The 19553-nt window shown below is 56.7% G+C and overlaps 6 protein-coding genes across 6 annotated transcripts; all 6 read left to right on the top strand.

The window, feature by feature from the left end:
- Positions 1 to 474: 474 nt before the first annotated feature.
- On the top strand, positions 475 to 2313 carry LBRM_28_0210 (conserved hypothetical protein; the record flags this gene model as incomplete). The annotated part of the gene is made up of 1 exon (XM_001566005.1): positions 475 to 2313. One exon carries the CDS (start codon positions 475 to 477, stop codon positions 2311 to 2313), a length of 1839 nt encoding a protein of 612 aa, XP_001566055.1.
- Positions 2314 to 3502: 1189 nt separating this feature from the next.
- Positions 3503 to 3931, top strand: LBRM_28_0220 (histone H2B variant; the record flags this gene model as incomplete). Its single annotated transcript, XM_001566006.1, has 1 exon — positions 3503 to 3931. The coding sequence occupies one exon, from the start codon at positions 3503 to 3505 to the stop codon at positions 3929 to 3931; it is 429 nt and encodes a 142-aa protein (XP_001566056.1).
- Positions 3932 to 7045: 3114 nt separating this feature from the next.
- LBRM_28_0230 (conserved hypothetical protein) lies at positions 7046 to 8119 on the top strand (the record flags this gene model as incomplete). The annotated part of the gene is made up of 1 exon (XM_001566007.1): positions 7046 to 8119. One exon carries the CDS (start codon positions 7046 to 7048, stop codon positions 8117 to 8119), a length of 1074 nt encoding a protein of 357 aa, XP_001566057.1.
- A 1033-nt stretch (positions 8120 to 9152) lies between these two features.
- Positions 9153 to 10163, top strand: LBRM_28_0240 (hypothetical protein, unknown function; the record flags this gene model as incomplete). The annotated part of the gene is made up of 1 exon (XM_001566008.1): positions 9153 to 10163. The coding sequence occupies one exon, from the start codon at positions 9153 to 9155 to the stop codon at positions 10161 to 10163; it is 1011 nt and encodes a 336-aa protein (XP_001566058.1).
- A 2871-nt stretch (positions 10164 to 13034) lies between these two features.
- Positions 13035 to 14861, top strand: LBRM_28_0250 (glycerol-3-phosphate dehydrogenase (FAD-dependent), mitochondrial; the record flags this gene model as incomplete). Its single annotated transcript, XM_001566009.1, has 1 exon — positions 13035 to 14861. One exon carries the CDS (start codon positions 13035 to 13037, stop codon positions 14859 to 14861), a length of 1827 nt encoding a protein of 608 aa, XP_001566059.1.
- A 3638-nt stretch (positions 14862 to 18499) lies between these two features.
- On the top strand, positions 18500 to 19393 carry LBRM_28_0260 (conserved hypothetical protein; the record flags this gene model as incomplete). The annotated part of the gene is made up of 1 exon (XM_001566010.1): positions 18500 to 19393. One exon carries the CDS (start codon positions 18500 to 18502, stop codon positions 19391 to 19393), a length of 894 nt encoding a protein of 297 aa, XP_001566060.1.
- Between the last annotated feature and the right edge of the window lie 160 nt (positions 19394 to 19553).

Below are 19553 nucleotides of genomic sequence, written 5' to 3' on the forward strand. Positions count from 1 at the left end.
GAAATGCTGAGCAAAACGAAAGAAACACATTTTTAGCGTTCCCTGTCTCTTGGATTTCTCTGTGCTCGCTCGTGGTATATGGGCGCATGTGGCACCGTTCGTAGATGCGATGGGTTGTGGACCTTTTGATTCCCTCTGCTGCCTACCCCTAACGTTGTAACTTCGCTCTTGGAGTGGTGGACAGACCTGCAGGAGGTGGTCGCTAGCTGAGGACACTTTTGCTTCTAAAGCTCCGCTTTCAGGCTCACTACCCGGCAGAGCACAGCCACCCTTTTCATCCGTGCTGGGCAGACACGAGTGACCGGTAGAAAAAGAAGAGGGGCGCCGGTATTCCCTCAAAAATGGCCTTTGAGCGCATCAGCAATTGAACGCCCCCCCCTCCTCCCCCTTCCCACATACAACAGAATACGACGTGCAGGAGCTCCGCCCCCTCCCCTGTGGTCTGCCCCTCCCCTTTGCCGTTCAAGAGGGAACATGTCGTTTGCGCGGGTCCCAAGTAGCGAGCAAAGCTGTTCCCCCGTGCGGTGGGACTCCATTCGGCTGCCACCGAACTTGCAGGCGCTGCTCACGACGAGCAAGGGGCATACACTTGCTGCGGATGTGTCGCCCTTCGAGGGCTTCGGGTCCTTTCATTCCAAAAATGTGGAGGACCTCATGGCGGTAGACGAGGCAACATACAGGCGCCCTGCGCATTTCCCAACATTCGCGAAACGCATTCTCTCCATGTCGGAGATTGCCCGTCTTGTGAGGACGCCTCCGGAAGACACGGCCCACTCAAGGTTTCTCGGCGTAAGTTCCAGCCGAAAGCGAAGCCGCAACGAAGCGAAGTCCTGTGGCGATGCAGTTTCCTTGGTCGAGCCCATTCCCAAGCAAGTCGAGATGGTGACCGCGAACGGCGAGTACTCGAGGGCCGGCTACAAAGACCTGAGCGATGTGACGAATAAGAATAGCGAGCTGTGCACTGCTGCAAGTCGCTTCTCTCTTCCGTTGGTCGGTGCTTGGGGACCCTCTGCAAAGCATCATATATGTGCGATGGCTAACCAAACAGTTGCACCCTGCGAGTTGGGCAGTGCTTTCCGCTCCGAGCACTTCACCATCACCCCTGATGTGGTGTTCATCAACCACGGAGCATTTGGCAGCGCCCTGGTCGGTGCGATGCTGATCAAGCGACTCTACGAGGAGCACATGGAGGCGGAGGTGGTACAATTTATGGATCGGGAGCTGCTCCCGCTGATTGTGCACAGCATCCGCGAGCTGAGCCGCTTCCTGCATGCGGATCCGCGCCAGGTGATGCTGCTGCAAAATGCCACCTTCGCTCTCAACTCTGCCATGCGCATGATTGATAAGGCGGACGTGGTCGCCTTTTTCGACACAGTGTACTTAGCAGTGTACAAGATGATGTGGTTTCGCTGTGAGGAAGTCGGCGCCTCCTTGCATGAAGTTGGGCTGACCAGGTTCCTGCATGATGCGGCCGTAATGGGCGACAACACCGCTCTGACAGCAGAGATCTGTCGTCAGCTACCTGCCAACTGCACAACTGTGGTTCTGGACCACGTAACGTCGACAAGTGCACTCTGCTTCCCCATCTTCACGCACATCATACCCGCGCTGAGGCAACGCGGTGTGCGCAAGATCATTGTTGACGGTGCTCACGCACCGCTCCAGGTCGAGCTGGACTTCAACGCGCTGCCGCCTGAGTCACAGCCCACCGTGTATGTGGGCAACTTGCACAAGTGGTTCTCCTCGCCCAAGTCAGCGGGCTTCTTCTGGGTACGCCCGGATGATATGGAGAAGATGCATAGCGTGGTGCTCTCGCATGGAGCTGGAGAGGGCCTCCTTTCGGAGTTCATCTGGGATGGCACACGTGACTACGGCGCCTACCTATCAATTCCAGCGCTTGTAGACTTTTGGGAGAAGCAGGGACACAGCCGGGTGCGTGACTACTGCTCTCATCTCTTGTCATCGGCCGCAGACATGCTCACCCTCGCCTTTCACTCACGCAAGGTGGCTCGCCACTCCCCCTTCATGTCGCTGGTGGAGCTCCCTGAAAAGCTGCAGGACAGTCTCATCACTGCAAAATACATCCAAGACAGCCTCCACGACCTCGCCCGAGTGGAGGTGCCAGTAAAGCGAATTGAGGGGCGCTACTACCTGCGCATCAGCGCTTTTGTTTACAACACCCCCGATGAGTACGTGTACCTGCGCGAGGTGATCTTGTCCATCGCCGACAAGTGGGCGGAGTCTCCACAACGCCAACATCTGCATACGCAACGACTCTCCTCCAACGCGACCACTTCCACCGCCAACAACTAGGTCGCTGCTGTGCTGTGCAACGAGCGTCTTCAAGACGATTGTAAAGTCTCTGACGCGCACTCCTCTCTCAAGCGCACAGAGAAGTCTCACGTTTTGTGACTTCTACTTCGCGACGCCGAAAGGGAGGGGGCGAGGGGCGTTGTGTGAGCCACGACACTCTGCGCCGCTGTAGGGCCGATGTGTGGGCTCATGATCTGCCTCAACGCAGCGACACCGCAGCCTGGTTGCGCCACCTTCGCCGTCTCATTTGACCCTTTGAATCATTGCTTTGCTTTAAAGAGGCGAGGCGTGCAGCGGCGTTGTGCTTCTTGTCGTTGGAGGGGGGAGGTAGGGGTAGTTCTCATCAAAAGCTGCTCTGCCACGGAGGCGTGACTGTGTTTTGTGGAAGTGTCTGGGGGGACAACCTGTGCTGGACTCCTTTCTCGCATCTGCGTCCACCATTTCTGCTTCGCGTTTTGTTCTCAACCCCAACCTCCTCCCTTTCACCCCAGCAGTGTTGTTCATGTCTGCGTCTGCGTTGTTGTCGTCGTTTTTCGGCCCTCTCCAGGGTTGTGGGTACAGCATCTTTGCATGAAGCTAAGTAGTCGGCACTGCGGTATCATGGGGTATTGTGCCGTGCAGCTGCATCCTGGTCACTTGTCCCTAGCGATACTCCATTCTCTCTTTCTAGTAACCAAGGCGCGTGTGCTGTCCTGCGAGCAGTGCGCAGGCGCGGATGGCACCGTCGCTGGAGAGTGTAGTGCACTTCGAGCACCGCTGCACACCTGCGACTCGCGAGACTCGCAGCAAAATGTGAGTGCGCCTACTTTTTATGGAGTTGTAGGTGTATCAGTGTCACTTCCTTCATGCCCTTCCCCGCTTCCATAAGCCACCCGCTGCCATTCAACCCCTCGGTCCTCTGTGCGTTTTTTTCTGTCCCTGCTCCTGTCTTCGCTATCGTTTGCCTTCTGCCACCGCGTCGTTCTCCAATTGCCAACGCCGTCTTCCCCTCTCTCCATTTTTGCCTGCTCTACACGTCGTGCCACTGGACTCACACGGTGTGGCTCGATCAGTGCCGAAGAGCCCGCCCCCTTGGTGCCGCCTCTGCCCCTCCTTGTCGTCTTTTATTTCGTTTTTTTTTTTTTTGGCTGCCGCTTTAAACACAGCCACACCCCACACTCCTTTCTATTCTTCCCTCCCCCTACTCAGCATGCCTCCAACCAAGGGTGGAAAGCGCCCGATCCCGCTCGGGGGTAAGGGTAAGGGCAAGCGTTCGGCGGGTAAGGCACCCAAGTCGGCCAGTGATCGCAAGCGCCGCCACAATCAGAAGCGCAACCAGCACTGGGACCTGTACATACACCGCGCTTTGCGCCGCTTCTTCAAGCGCGGCACGCTGAGCAAGGCTGCCGTGCGCGTGCTTTCTTCCTTTATTGAGGATATGTTCAACCGCATTCAGACCGAGGCCGTCTTCGTCGCCAAGATCAACAAGGTGAAGACGCTGACGGCTCGCGAAATCCAGACTTCGGCCCGTCTGCTGCTGCCGCCGGAGCTGGCGAAGCATGCCATGAGCGAGGGAACCAAGGCCGTCGCCAAGTACAACGCTTCCCGCGGTGAGGCATATGCTCAGGGTGGCATGTAGAGAGGAGCATCGCTGCGAGCTGCTCAAGTACTTTTTCATTCTTCTCCTTGCTACACTGTGCCCATGCACGTGTGATTCGTCTCCGCGCACGCGAGCACCGACGACTGGCGCGTGCTCATTCGCTGTCCTTCTTCATTCTCTCTTTCACTCTCCTTCCCACACACCACATAGAGTTTTTTCTTGTGTGGGAGGGGGGGGGCGGGGTTAAGTGTGTGTTCAGTGGATGGTATGGGGCGGAAGTGGAAAAGCGCGACAACAGTGAGAGGGACGTGTGGCTCTTTCAGTGGGCTGTTGTGTGTGTCTGAGCCCATTTCTCTCTTTCTCTGTCGTCGAGAGTCTCGTCGTTTGTGTTGTGTGTGTACGTGTGTTAGTGTTTGTGCATCTGCGCGCGTGCATGTGTGTTCACGTGTCTCTTCGACCACCTTTGCTCCTGTTTGCGTCGAAAACGCTTCTTTCCTTTTTCTTGCTTTCATCCGTTGTTGTTGTGCTCGCCGCTGTATGCTTCAGCACACACATACCCACACACCAATGCGCACGCACACCGAGCCCCCTTCTCCAGAATTCTTTTTTTCTCCGCGCCATGCAGATGCGGGCGACCGTGCACAGCAGCCTAGCGTGGAGCTTATGAGGTCAGTTGGTGTATCTTTTTGTGTGTGTGTGTGCCTCTGTCCGTGTGTGTTGTTGCGGTTTAGATGTGCTGACGATGATGAGGGGCGAGGAGCCACGGTGATGCACAGCACGTCTAGATGCCTAGAGAGAGCCCTTATCGGGAAGAAACATCCAAGCAAAAGAAGAAGCCTTTCGCCGCCTCCCTGCCACGCTGATGTGTAGACAAGTGATGCGATATGTCTGATCACCTGAATCATGCCTGCACATGCGGCTAGGAGGGGGGGTCAGTGCGTTTCTGAGGGCAGCAGTGGCGTCTTGACCTGATACTCACCGCATTCTCAATGAACGCACAGGTGCTAGCGAGGCAAGAACGCTGCCGCACTGCGCATTCGCTGTCTGTACCGCCCAACCACTCCGTCGTGCTGTTGGGCACGCAAGCAAAGCACAAAGCTGACCAATACACGTAGAGGGAGATGGCACCCAGGGGCTCTCTTCCTCTACAACTTCTCCATCCATATCCAATGCGCGCGTGACTACTTCTCTGATTTCTCTACCGTACTTTTTTTTGCTCTCTGATAGACGGCTCCGGTGCTGCATGTGCGCGAGCGCATTACAGCGATGGCGTCGGTGGTGTGCGTTGACGCTGGCCGCACAGCCACTGTCTTTGGTTCCCGCCGTCTTTTTTTTCTCTGCTGTTGTCACGTCTTTCACCTCTGCAGCGTCGAGACGGAGGGCGCGTTTCTCCTGCGCTGAGCGGTGCCAATGCGTGTCGTTGGCAACCTTCACCCGTGTCTCTGCGGCCGCTTCGTAGTCGCGCCCGACTGGTAGGTATGACTTTAGGCGTACATGATGGCGACTGGGGGTAACTACGTGCGAAGTTGTACTCTCGCGTGATGTGCGGTCGCGCAACTACTTCCTCCTCGTTGACACGCTGCTGCTGTGTATCCATTCATCCTCTTCTGCGATTCGCCTGTCAGTCCCCGACATCTATCCTAGAGGCTAGCGAGGGGGCTTTACCTGAGACAGAGGAGAAAGGCCAAAGCACTGAGTCAGGTGGCCCGTCTTCCTCGTCGTCTGCATGTCCCACAACTACGCATTGATACTGCTGATGTAGTCAGCTGCTCCACCCATCCCGCGTGTCGAACTCCTATGTTTTTGTGTGTGTGTGTGTGTTCCCGAGCACCATCGCCACCGCGCGCTGCTCGACCTCTGCGTCGGCAAGCGTAGCCAGCGCTAGTTCATGCTATACCGCCTGTCTAGTACTGTACGGGTGTGTGCTGGCTTGTTTTTCTGGGTGCGCATGATTCTTCCCTTTCGCTGCACCCCGCTGGCAAAAGACTGGAAGCGGCTGCTCTCCCCAGACGGGGCCAGCGCGTGGAAACCGACGGCGATCGAAGACTTTCCAAACGGGGCCAACCGGCGCATTCTGCTGCACCTGACTCATAGTGGGACTCATTGGAGTCCTCATGATGGCCGTCACAACCGGTACAGTCGCCTGCGTGCTGCTGACCGCTTACAAACAGGATAGGAAGAGGCCCAGCACAACGGGATTCGGCTGCGCAAGCGTAGGCTGGCTATCCAGCACATGAGAGTCATGCAGATGGTCGCGAACATCCCTAAGATGGTGTGTAGTAGTCCGTTCTTCCTGCCGCGGGAGGGAAAGCTGAAGTTCACGGCGATGCTAGCAATGACGGCGCTGGCACGTAACGCTGTGGGGAAGAGGAGTCCGATGACAACCATGTGCGTTAGTGTGTTCCTGTGCGAATGCTCGTATGTGAGCGTACCCTTTTCCTTTTCTCTCACGCCTCACCATTGGCAGTGCAGGACAGTAAGGGTCCCAGCGACGCGATGTGTGTTGTGCAGCCGCCTCCGAGATCCCCTTTTGTGCTCTCCTACAGCTCCCCATGTCTGTGGTAGTCGATAGAGTCGCGTGACTCAGCTGGTATTACGACTAAATACAAATATGAATACCACTGTTTCCGTTCTTCCCCCCTGGCTGAGCTCGTCTGGCCATCACCTCCATTTCGCTTAGCTGTGCCTTTTTATTTTTTTTTTCCCCCCTGCCTCCGTCAATGGCCGACGAGTACCATCCCCTCCTCCCCATTCCGTCTCCCTCCTTCCCCCCTTCGTCTTTCGCTCTGTGCTTCTGCCGTTTCGTCTTTGTCGCTGCGCCGGCACGGGACTCACTTTCTTCGTCTCGCAGGAGTTCATTAGATCTCACTACGGGGCACCGCATTTTGCGCACAACACCGCCCTCCTGACTCCTATGTTTCTGTTTCCTTTTCACGTCTCTCCTTCATTGTCGCACCTTTTGACCAGCGCTGACCAGCCCTGCCGAGGTCACCCGCTGGAGGCAAAGCCCTGTTGCACAGAGAAAGATGTGAGCACAATAGCCACACAGGCCCGCACACACACTGCTGGCCTCTTCTCGTTTTTTTACTTGTTGCTGTTGTTGAACGGCTTTCTTTCTACATTGACCCTTTCCCCTCGCTGAATTCTGCAGCCATGAACACATTCATGGCTGCAGCGCCGATGGTGTCGTCGTATTATCAGCGGTACGACACACAGGGCACGCTCAGCAGCGCCTCCGGTGTCTCAGGGCGCGGCATCCCCATTCAGATTCCACCAGAACTGACCCCAAAGCCAAAGCCGAAGGAGCTGCATTTCCCTGTGGTTGATCCCGAGCTCTACATTCACCGCCGAAACTCCACCAGAGAGGCACTTGGCGAGTTTCGTCGGCTGCGCTTCGTGTGCTTCAAGTTTTACTTTAGCACCGACGTGCTCATGGGTGCCATCCCGACGGGCATCACCGTCGTCTTGATCATCGCGAACATGGCGCTCGTGTGGCACCAAGTAGGTTGGCGCGAGTACATTTTTACCCTCGGTGTGTTCGCGACTACTCTCACGTCATCCTTCTTGACCACCTCGATCGACCCTGGCATCTACCCGCGTCTGCGGAGCGGCGAAAGAGACCCGCTAGAAGGCAACACGCAGCTCGTCTTCTGCAAAGAGTGCCGGCTGCGCCGTCCTCCGCGGTGCGCGCATTGCTATGAATGCCGTGTCTGCGTGCTTGAGCACGACCATCACTGTAACATCCTCGGCGGCTGCGTCGGAGTGCGTAATCTTCGCTGGTTTACGCTGTACCTGCTCTCCTGCTTCTCGTCTACAGTGATTGGCGTCGTCTGGCTAACGCGGTACTTCTTCTGCGGCCTCTTCACCCCTAACGTGAACACGGAGGACCAGACGGGTCTGCAGGTGGTGCCCACGCTGCACGCGAGCCAGCAAGGCGGCCGGCCGAGCTTCGCGCCGGAGGAGCACCCCGGCTATCAGCTGGCTGCCCTGTTTGTGCTGCTCCTTGACGGAGTTCTCATGATGTTGGTGGGGGCAATGTTGTGCGTCTACATTTACCTCACGATGACCTCCACCACACGGCGGGAGTCGATGCGGAAGCAAAACTCCCTCAAGGCGCTGCTGCGGCCGCGAGTGGTGTTGGAAAACTTGAAGAGGCTGCTGAAGCCGCCTCCGTCGCTGCTCGACTCCGACGACCACTCCGATGAGGAAACGACGAATCTGATCTGATGCGGAAATGGCGAGCAGCGGGCGTAAATTGTACACCCCCTGTGGTGCGAAGATACACACACGCCTGCAGTGATGTTGGGAACTACGCCAAAGACGGCGCGCAGATATACCCGAAAGTGTGCAGTTATCAAAGGGGAGGCCTCTTTTTCCTCACGTTCACTGGCGTTTTTATTGTGGCATCTGAGTAACAAGTGGGGCGGAGTGGTGGTGGTGGTGGCGGCGGCGGTATCGTTTGAGCTTTCAAGCGTTGCGTCCTTTCCCTCACGCATCTCTCGGCGTATCACTCCACCTCTTTCATGCTATGAGAGTGGGAGACGTGTGCAGCTTCACTTTCAGTTTTTCGTTCATTTGAGCAGGAAGAACGCCGTGATAGAATCGACTGGAGTTGCTGCCCCCAACACCGACATTTTCTCTCCTCTGGCACACAAGTGCAGGGCGTGGTGCTATCCCCGTGTGGCCGAGTGCCGCATGATGCTGTTGATGGTGCTGTCATTCTGTGCTCACGGTTTCTTGTTCTCCACCTTTAACTGTCATACGCTTCTCTCTCTTTCCTCATCCGCATTCTCCACTTCTACCTCCCCTCTCTCCCAACCTCTCTGCATCTTCGTTCTTGCCTTCTCTCTTTTTCCCCCTTTTGAGCCACGGTGGCTTCACACGTTTCATTCACCTCCGACGCGCTCTACTAATCGCCCTCTAGTTCTTTCTGACGACGACAACAAGGCGTACAGGCAAGTCTTCGTTGTTATGTCTCTCTGCGATTTCTGACCTTTAACCTTCTCTTCTCACTCACTTGCTGCCTTTCTCGCTCAGCGCCGCTCCCGTCCGTCTTCGTCGTCTTGTGCCAGTCTAGGCAGACGTCTGTTCTTTTCCTCGTCGCGTTGTGCTACCTGTGAACACACCCACACCCCTCCCCTTCTCTGCTCTCGCCCTCTCTCCCCACCCCTGAATTGCAGTAGGTTCTACTGCACTGCACCCCTCCTCGCTCTAGAGCACTAGTGGTGCATTACCTTCGCCTCTCTTCGCACGCGTGGATATGTCTGATCTGCATCACTGCCGCTCGGACTCTAGCTCGTGGTCCGTACTGGCTCTAAGCGGGCAGGATATCGCGACAGAGGCCATCGGTCCCACTGTCGCACGGAGCGAGACGGCCAACAGGTACGCGGGCTGTGAGACGCCGCCGCTGGGTAACCACAATGAGGTCTCCTTCACGAAGGGTGGGATGGTCACCGGGCCTCATGAAGAGGCGATAGCGACCTCGTGTCTTGAAAAAGACTATGATGACGAGCACCTGTTGCAGAGTTCTGCCGAATCGTGGGTGGAGCTGAACCCGGCGGAGCTAGGGGCATCGCCAGAAACGCAGCATCCTCTTACTGACATGTCTGCATCTACGCGTATGGTTGTTGTAGCGCAACCGTGTGCGCTGCTCTCCAGTGCGCTGGAGGATGCGGAGGAGAATCGCTCTCTAGAGGAGCTTGAGACGCAAGACGAAGTGGCGCCGTGTCTGCCCGCCCCTCAGGAGCCCTCGTACACCCTGCCGAGTGTCAACGAGGAGGTGGGTGTGTCGGCGCTCACTCGTCTTCTGATTGGCGAGACGAAAGCTTCCACTGAGGTGACAGAGCAGAAGCCGCGCTCTTCGTTCTCGTCTAGGGCTGCCGACATGAGCGATGACCTCGCCTCGGTGGACGATGACGGAACACAGGTGAGGCAGACGGTGTGTGTCGACCCCGACAGCGAGACGTCCATCTCAGAGTTGAAAGTCTCTGCGAACTCCTCGCCAATGGTCGGTATCACGGAGGTGCTGCATCGTCGGGTCATTCAGGAGGACCTCCTGCGAACGGAGCGAGGGCCGTCGGAGCTGCCCCTGGAGGAGCGCATGGCCGTCATTCACGCACTCTTTGGCGATTTTGGCGACGCACCGATTTCCGCAGAGAAGTTCCGTGAAGTCATGGTGCCGTATCAACGCCACTGCGAGTGCCTTGGTGCTTCCTACGGCTTCCATCACCAAAGCTGTCGGTTCTTCGCAGAATTCCCCGTCTCCCTATAGGCTGCTGCGTTGATTCCAGGGGACGCGCCTGCTGCTGCGAGCGGATCAAAGCCGCATTCCCCCGCAGGTGACACGCTCACTTTCCTCAATTTCTCTTCTTGCTTCCCCTTTCCTCCTTCGTCCCTCACCACTGCTCCCCGTACGTCTTTGTTCTTCACCGGGTAGGGAGACGGCGTATAGACGCGCAAGAACTCCACGTGTGTGTGTCGTTGGGTGGTTAGCTGCTCTGTTGGCCCGCTCCATGCTTTCCTCTCCATCTTTTTTTTCTCGCCTCGTGCCTTTTCATTTTTGCGTTTGCTCTTCACGGGTTGCTCGTAGTGCCGTAATATGCGTTATGTTTGTGCGCGGCGGTGAAGGCTGTGTTCCCCCTTCTTCGGTGTTGCAGCTTGCCATTCTCTGTTCTGCCCTTTCGCTGTGAATTGGGTCCACTGTGGGATAGGCGACACGGGTGGCTGCCCGCCCTTTCTGTGTTTTTGGTGGGTCGTCTGATGAAGTCTCTGAGAGTACGAGTGGCTCTTTTTGTGTCGTTCTGCTTTTGCTTGTTTGCCGCGTCGCCCAGCTCGAGGGTGGAGGAACTTCTCTGTGCGTGTGTGTGTGAAGAAGTCCACCCGTACTTCTTCGTCTTCGCACACCATTCGCCTCCTCCGCCGACCCCCCCCCCCTTCCCCACCCCGCGTTGGTCTCCTGACTCGCCATGGGTGGCAGTGTAAAACGCCGCCTCACGCTTGAAATTCTTCTTTTTCGTTGTTCACCTCCTCCTCCTTTTTACGTCCTTCACATACCCGTAGAGACGAGTGGGCATCCACGTTATGCCGCTCTCCCTCCGTCTTTCCTCTCTGAACTTCCTCTTCGCAACGTGGGAGGAACTGACGCCACCTGCGCAGGGGTAGGGGTGCTCGATGGCACAGGGGTGTGTGCCCTTCATTGCATATCATCTTTCTCGGAGGTAACGCCAATAAAGCGAAGCTCAGTGCTGCGGAAGATGCCTTGGGGGGATTCTCTCTCTTTTATTTTTCGTTTTCTCCCGTCTATTTCTCTTTGCTTTCATGTGTTTATAACGTACGCGCCTGTGCCCGTGAGAGGATGATGAGCATCATCGTAGCATATTTGTAGGGAGTCGTTGAAAAAGGGGTGCAGGAGTCGACACGACAGATGAGAAGATGCCGCTCTTTCCCTCCCTCTCCCCCTGGCGGGTATGCTGGAGTCTCTGGCGCACTTCGAACATGGCATACTGAAGAACGAAGTTCCTTGTCACTCAGACAGCAACGCACACGGGTACAGGCCGCTTATCCTCTCCCCCTTCATATTTCTCTCCTTCCTGTGCTTTCGTGAAACGATGACTTGGTCGAATCAAATATGAACGAAAAGGCCCGGGCGGATCGAGCGTCTTAACATGGAAGCCCTGCGCAGCCTGAGTAGTCCTCAAAGTTTCATATTCCCCCTTCCCTTTTTTGCTACTGCGTGTCACCCACCCTGGTGTGCAGCAAGGAATACATACGCGCCCACTGATACTGCGCGGAAAAAAAAAGACTTGGGTTGGGCGTCTGTGACTGATATGTGGAAGACATCTGGTCGCTGCTCTCAGTCAAATTTCCCAGCGGTGGTGCACTGCTGCAACGGCGTCACGTGTGCCTGGATGGGGGCTACCATTTCATATACGCGCTCACAGCGTCGAACGCATGTCGCTGAGTGATTGTTCAAGCCCTCTTGTTGTTTCTCTCTGCATGCGCAGAACAGTGTTATGTGCCTCTCGAACACCTAAAGCATGGTGAACGGATGCGCTGCCTCTCCTGGCTAAGCACATAAGTGGTGCTCTACTTATCGTTCGTCTCAATGCACATCCCGTGCGTGCTTTTTCGCTTCGTGTGCCACGTCGCTCCGCCATCTTTTGCTTTCATCGGACCACATGACGCACCCCCGTCTCATAACCCGCGCACCCTCACACATGCGCACATCTGACACATTCCTCAGACCCACCCAGGCAGAAATAGCGGTCGTTTCTCTGCACTGCCCACCTTTCCCTCTCAAGTCTTCTCATTTTCTTCCGGTGCCCTGTCCCAGTGTTTCTCTCTTTGTTTCTCTACCCGCTCCGTTCTCTGCACGCTCGAATTCGCGCTCGTCCTCTCGCACGCTTTCTCTATACTGTAGCACCGTTGTGATGGTTGTACTTCCAAGCCAGTATCCCGTTCTTCTCACACGCAGTCCTACAGCCGTGCTTGGACGTCAGTCTATAATATCTCCTTTAGTAGATAAAACAACGGCGTGAAGCCTCCCTCCCTCTTCGTGGATACACGCGCAGTGGATCTTACTTAAATCTCATCTTCTCTGCTTTCACACCTCCTCGCTCTTCTTCTTTTCCACTTGATTTCGGAATTATCACGCGCGTTGGCCTCACTCACTGCTGCCTTTATCTCCTTTCCTCTTCTCCGTGTTGCGCACCACACCGACAGTCAGTCTCCCCTCCCCTCCCCCCATACACATCTCCACTTCTGCATTTACAAAAGGCGCTCTCCACCCCCCTCCTCACGGCTGCGCATTTCCTTTTATTCTGTTTGTGCCCACACGCCCCCCCCCCCCCCCCCACACACACACACAAAAGGAAAGAGAGACGGTAACACAACAACAACGGTGAAAAGGGCCCCCCTCTCTCCTCCTCCTCCCATTTTCGTTTACCTTTGCGTTACTGAGAAACACACAGGTGCACAGGAAGGAAGCGCTTCGCTCCTCTGCTCATCGGCTCCGGGCTCTCGCTCACCACTTGCGTCGCCCACCGCCCTTGTATCTGCACTGTAGAGTAACTGCCCCCCCCCCCCCCCCACCCTCCCCCTGTACACGTTCATACACGCACTCGAGTACCAGGAGAGCGAAGCAATGGCTGTCACTGCAGCAAAATACATTGCCGGCGCCTGTGCGGTCGCCGTTGGTGGCATAGTGGGCTTCAGTTACACGGACCCCACCTGGACGCGGCGCAGGTTTGACACAAACAAGTGCCCGCCGCTGAAGTACGAGACTGTGCCGACGCGCGAGATGTGCGTGCAGGCACTGGAGGCGCACAGCGCGTCGACGAACCCGCTTGACGTGCTGATCATCGGCGGCGGATGCGTCGGTGCTGGGTCTGCCCTGGACGCAGTGACGCGCGGCTTGTCAGTCGGCATGGTAGACAAGGGCGACTACGCTGGTGAGACGAGCAGTCGCAGCACGAAGCTCATCCATGGCGGTATCCGCTACCTGCAGAAGGCTGTTTTTCAGTTGGACCCTATGCAGCTGAAGCTTGTGGCCGAGGCATTGCGCGAGCGCACAATCATGATCCACCAAGCTCCCCATTTGTGCCACAGCCTGCCAACGCTGGTGCCGTGCTATCACGCGATCGATGTTGGCCTGTATTGGTGTGGTACAAAGATGTACGACCTCCTGGCCGCTCTCTATGGCGGCACCCTAGAATACTCTGGTTTCCTCTTCCCCTACGACGCCATGAAGGCTTACCCAAAACTGAGGAAGACAGATCAGGACAACAACGTCCTCCTCGGTGCTGTTCGCTACTATGACGGGGAGATGAATGATGCCCGGCTCTGCTACTCCGTGGCCATGACGGCAGCTTGCTACGGCGCCGCTACGGTGAACTACGCCAAGGTCAAACAAATGGAGGTGATTAAGGACGATAAGGGCGATGAGTTGGTGCGCACCACCATCGAGGAAACCATCACGAAGAAGACAATCAAGGTGTACAGCAAGTCCATCATCAATGCGGGTGGCCCCTTTAGCGGCGAGATCGAGAAGCTCGCAAAGAGTGGCGAAAAACAGCTTGACATGTTCCCCGCCTCCGGCACGCACATCGTGATTGATCGCAAGTATTGCCCAAAGAAGCACGAGGCGATGGTCGTGCCGTCGAACGACGGCCGTGTCGTCTTTGCTGTTCCGTGGCTCGGCGGCTGCATGCTTGGCACTACAGACCACAAGTGCGAAGTGCAGTCCAACCCGATGACGTCGCAGGCGGACGTGGACTTCCTCCTTGAAAACATAAAGCCCTTCATCGGCGACGTCCCCCGAGAGGCAGTGAGATCCGCGTGGACCGGCATTCGCCCACTCGCAGTTCCAAAGGAACAGAAGCTGAAGGGCGGCGGTACGCAGAACATCGTGCGTGAGCACGTCATCGCGGTTGATCCTCAGTCGCACATACTGAACATCACCGGCGGGAAGTGGACAACTTACCGTAAGATGGCAGAGGAGGCGTTGGACAACCTGCAGAAGACAATCATGAAAGACAAGGTTGACTTCAAGCCCTGCTGCACCATGAATATGGTGCTCGTAGGCGCGCGGAATCTCGATAAAGTTGCGTCCACTGCCCCCTTGGGCATCCCCGAGGACGTGCATAAGCACTGGCGCTCGAACTACGGTGATCGCTACGAGGAGGTCATGGCTGTTGCCGCGAAGGACGCTAAACTAATGAAGCGCCTGGCAAATGACTCACCGGTGGTCGAAGCCGAGGTTGTCTACGCGGCTCAGAGAGAGCACTGTGAGCACGTCATGGATTTCATCGCCCGCCGCACCCGGATGGCCTTTGTGAATGTGGAGCAGGCGGAGCAGGTAGTGCCACGTGTAGCGGAGCTCATGGGGCAAGTGAAGGGTTGGGCTCGCTCGCAGCGCAACGCCGAGGCGGCCGCCGCCTACTCTGCCCTGGCCTCCTTTAAGGGTACCTAAGGTAGTGTTAACAGATCGAGCGTCTCCGCCTTCCATTCTTCCCGCCATCGCGCGCGAGAGGACGCTGTGCCAGCTGAGGAAAGGACGGAGGAAGATTAAGGCTGACTCGGAGGTGAGGGTAAGCAAACAGAGTAGCAGAGGAAGGCATGAGAGGGGCCTCTTGTCCCTCCCTCTGTCTCCCCCCCTCTGCTACGGTCACCCGACACAGAGGTCCAGTACTCTACCTTGCTCGCGGCTCTTCTCACTTGCGAATTCTGCACATTCTTTTCGACCTCGATAACGGGGCGCACCGCAGTGCGTGGCGTTTCGGGTCTAGTGCCCTCACTCGGCGTGAGGAGGCCTGGCAGCCTGCAGCTCGACCTCGAGCACAGCGGTGCGGACTCTTGGTGCCAGCGGACGGGTCTGGCGGCCATGATCACGCTTGGGCAAGCTCACTACGCATCGTGTGGACTACTCAGCGAATATGCGGATCACACGCGCTGCTTTGCTGCGCTGCGGTGATGGTGCTCGTCATCCTGGGTCCGGCCTGCGCTGCATGCAGTGGAATTGCAATGGGCTCAACGACGTCAGACGCTGGTGGTGGGCCCCTGTTCGCTGACGGGCCCTCGATACACGCCTATATTCCGCAAAGCACGCATTTCACTTCATGCCTGTAGGGTATTGGGGCCCCCAAATTTTGAGCATTCCGGTGTAGGAAAGGAAAGAAAGCGTGATGATGGTGTCTCCGTGCTCATCCAAGAGAATCTACATGTATGCAGGTCTGGCTCCTCTCTCCACTCTCAAGGACGAAGTTAAATCAGTGACGCTCTGGCCTTGCTACAGTGACCCCACAAGACGGATGCATTCCCACGCCCGGCTACATATCTAAGAGTGACCTGGCGACACGGGTGGTTCTCGATTACACGTTTCGCATGGCCACCTGTCCGCGCTTTGGGACCCCTCGGCGGCAGGCGACTGGCAGTGAGAAAATGAGGTGCGGATGGTGGGCCGTCTACTACTGCGCTAGCGCTGTGGTACGCCATCCCTTCTCGTGTTTTGCCGTGAGGGCATCCAAGTCGGCGTTGTGCCGGTTATGTTCCGCGCGATTCGCAGGTGGCTCGAGACTCAAAGCACACCTCGTTGGACGCTACGCCTGCGGACGCAGTGATCTGGTCACGCACATCTCCTTCGCACTGTATGAATTTGCCCTGTCGAGTCTCTGCCGCCGCTCTTCGTTCCCCTTCAGAGGGACAAGCGATGAGCTCTTTGTGCGCAGACATGCGCTTATCCACAGATTCCTTCCGCCTGACACACCCACTTCTGTCAGACGCGTGCGGATTCAGGAGAGGGCGGGGAGCCGCTGCCGCCACGGGCGCCTGGCAGCGTTCCACCTGTCGCGGCGCATGCGAGCATGCCGTCCAGACAGACCCCCCCCCCCCCCGACATGAGCGGAAATGGAAAATGCAGGCAGCAAGCTCATCAGGCAACAGCGCCGTCCTGAAACACAGCCTCCACGATGCGGGAATGGGAGCACTGCGCGCCCCCGCTGCCACGCACAGATGGCATAAGTATGACATCCATGCGAAGCTTTCAGAGGTCGAAAGAGCACGAGTGGTTCACGAAAGAGGTGCGCAGAACTGTACAGTAATCAACCTCCAGAGGGCGTAACGTGCGGCATCCCCTACATGCGACCTGGTGGGTTGATGAGGCACGGACGCCGGAAGCATGGCAACAGCACTCTGTATTACACAATCGAGTCCCGAAGACTGGAATATAGTGTCTCCACACCACATTATGAAATACCGCCGCTTGAAACGATGGGGAACACAACATGGCACACCGGCAGAGCACAGGGTTTCCCAGGACACCGACCTGGACCTGGCCAACTTCCTCCTCGAGCTCATCCGGTATGCGTCAGAACAACCCTCTGTTACCTGCACGATAGACGTCACCGCTCCCCGCCCTCGAGCAGGACGCTGGTCGCTTGGATCGAGGCATGCTGTCCATCCGAGTCTGTGTGGCGCCGATCGTACAGCACGCATCGGAAGAAGGGACATGGAAGGACGAGAAGAGCCCGTACCACGCGTAGCCGGATTCGACGGCAGGATGGATTGTCTCTGACGACGAGGATTCCGTCGTGGCTGGATGCCTCTATTCTGCGACTTGTTCGTGATGGAATGTCACATCGAGCGAACATATTGCTGTGCTGATGTCTCTACTGGAGCGCGTGCAATACAAGCACGTACATCAGTAGCGCCTATGCCCATCAGCATGGAGTGCACTACAGGGAAGTAAGGATATACCCTCGATGTAGCTTCACGCAATTTGCCTCGACCTCTCTTCTGCATAAGTTGAGCGTCCAGTCGTTACGCCTCGCCGTCTCGCGCTTCTAGCTTGTGCTCTGTCAGCCGCGCATACTTTACCGAGGAGGGCTGCAGTGCAGTCCTCACTGATGCCGTGGAAGGTATGTGAGAGAATGTATGGGCAAGGTTAAGAGCTGTATTGAGCTCATGGCGCGTTCAGGCGGACGGAAAGACCAGCACAGCTCAACTCCCCATTGTGGAGCGCCGAGTTAAGAAGGTGTTTTACGAATTGGTGCAGCGTTGTATATATTGAGGTCATTATCATATGCGGTCCACTACCGCTTGTTTCGTGCTTTCACCTCTTGTTGTGCCGGATGTGGTGACGCAGCAGCCGAGCATGACAACTTCCGCAGAGTTTTTGTCTCTCATTGTGTATGTGTGTGTGTGTGTGTGGGATGCCTTCCGTGTGTCCCTACGTGCTTATCAGCGGACGACATTAATTGCAATCAGGCAAAAGACAACGTTCTGCCCTGGGGAAGGAGTGTGCTGCTCTTCCTCCATTCGCTCCCTGCATAAAGGGATGACGTCGTTTCCGCATACGACGAATGTGAGCACCAGTGCGACTGGCTCTTGTATTTCCTTTCTCGAGGGTGTGCGTGCTTTGCGCACTCAACGCAGCGGTCGTCCCGTTGTCGGCTCATTCACTAGCGCGCGTTTGTATGCGTGTGTGTGTGTGTGCTGTTCGATGTTTTTCGCACCCACCTTCAGGAACAAAGCGGAGGCGTCGCTGCCAGGTGTATCCGCATGGAGGGCGCTCATTGCTGTGGGACCACCCCACTTCCTTCCCTGCTGTCTGCACCCCCCCCCTCCCTTTCCCGTCTTCCCTTGATTACCCTCGGCAGCACTTTACAGGCACGCACGTGCGCACCTCTTTCGCTCCCCTTCGTGTTTTTTTTCAGACGGTGGTTGGACCTCTGGTGCCTTTTGCGCCCCCGCACACGTCCTCCTTTGCCGTTGTGTGCGTGTCGGCTGTGCGCTTTGAAGCGACAGCGAAAAGTAGCGGTCAAGACCGCTTGGCAGTCTGGGAAGCACACCAGCCCACTCATACACCGAGGAGATACACCACTGCGCGACGCCATTATTGTCTTATTTCGACCAACAGCACTGCTCACTCACACTGTGCATGAGCCTCGGTGTATTCAACCGAGCGTACTGAAGGCTACAGGTTGGTCCGTGCCTCTTCTTCCTCCTCGCCTCCTCCTTCCGCGAAGAGCAAGAAAAGAGGGGCGGAAGTACGGAGCTCGTGTGTGTCTTCGCGGGTATCGCAGCTTCGATAGAGTGAGAGAGTGGTTGAGGATGGCGACAGCTGCGGAACTCGGCACCGGCGGTGTAGACGCTGCTGGAAAGCCCATTTTTGTGGCGACTGAGCACACTCGCTATGCCCCTAGCACTGAGCGTGAGCTTTCCGACCAGGAGCAGCTAGCGTGGAAGTCGTTTCAGCTCTGGCGCACATCGCTTTCCATCGAGCGTCGTAACCACGTGTACCAGACCATCACGAATGGCGACTACACCAACTTCAACCTCACACGCCACATCATGGGCACACCGTTTCCGGTTATCGACAACACTCCTTCTATCATTAACACGGCCGCCGGCGTGCGCATGTATGAGCACGCCATCGCTGCTCTTCTAGGGTTCAGCTACAGCATGTGGGTGCGCTCCAAGGCGTCTCTGCGCCACTCCCACCTGCACCCATCGACCCGCTTCGTCGTTTCCTTTGGCACGTTCATCTTCGCTGACTTGTGCTTCTGCTACCGTAGCATGTTCCGCCTCTCCGGCTTCCTGCCGAACGACTATGAGTGTCGCAAGTTCGGCGTGATGGAGTCGAAGGAGCGACTGGAGCACAAGAAGGAGCTGTGGGCCAAGTACACCGCGTATAAGCGGGAGTGGTGTCGCCGCTTTGACTACCACGTCTACGGCATCCGCCCCGGCGAGACGTTCAGCCTCTTCTCTGCCTGCTGGTTCCCGGCGTGGTCTACGCCGTACGGTACCATCACCGACTACCCATTGCGCAAGAATCCGTACTTCCTTAGCGCCACCCCGTTGCGGCAAATGTACGGGGAATATGCATTTTCGATGGAGTTGCCCAAATCCGAGTACTCGCCGCTGTCGCAGGCAAGACCAGAGGTTCGCTACACATTCCGTGGACCACTCGTTGCCTCGGAGAGGAATAAGTCCTCCGGCTCGTAAGAGCGGGGGGGGTGCAAAAGAGCACGTGCGTCATCCACTGGATGCGGGATGGGGAGAGGAGAACGCTCAAAGGTAGAAAAGAAACCGTTGGCGCTCTCACATTCTACACCTTCCGAGGGGTTGCATGGAGAACGCGAAGTGTAGCTGTGCGGTGCGTTAA

This window comes from Leishmania braziliensis, chromosome 28, assembly GCF_000002845.2.
Source record: "Leishmania braziliensis MHOM/BR/75/M2904 complete genome, chromosome 28".
In the NCBI taxonomy this organism is placed as follows: domain Eukaryota; phylum Euglenozoa; class Kinetoplastea; order Trypanosomatida; family Trypanosomatidae; genus Leishmania; species Leishmania braziliensis.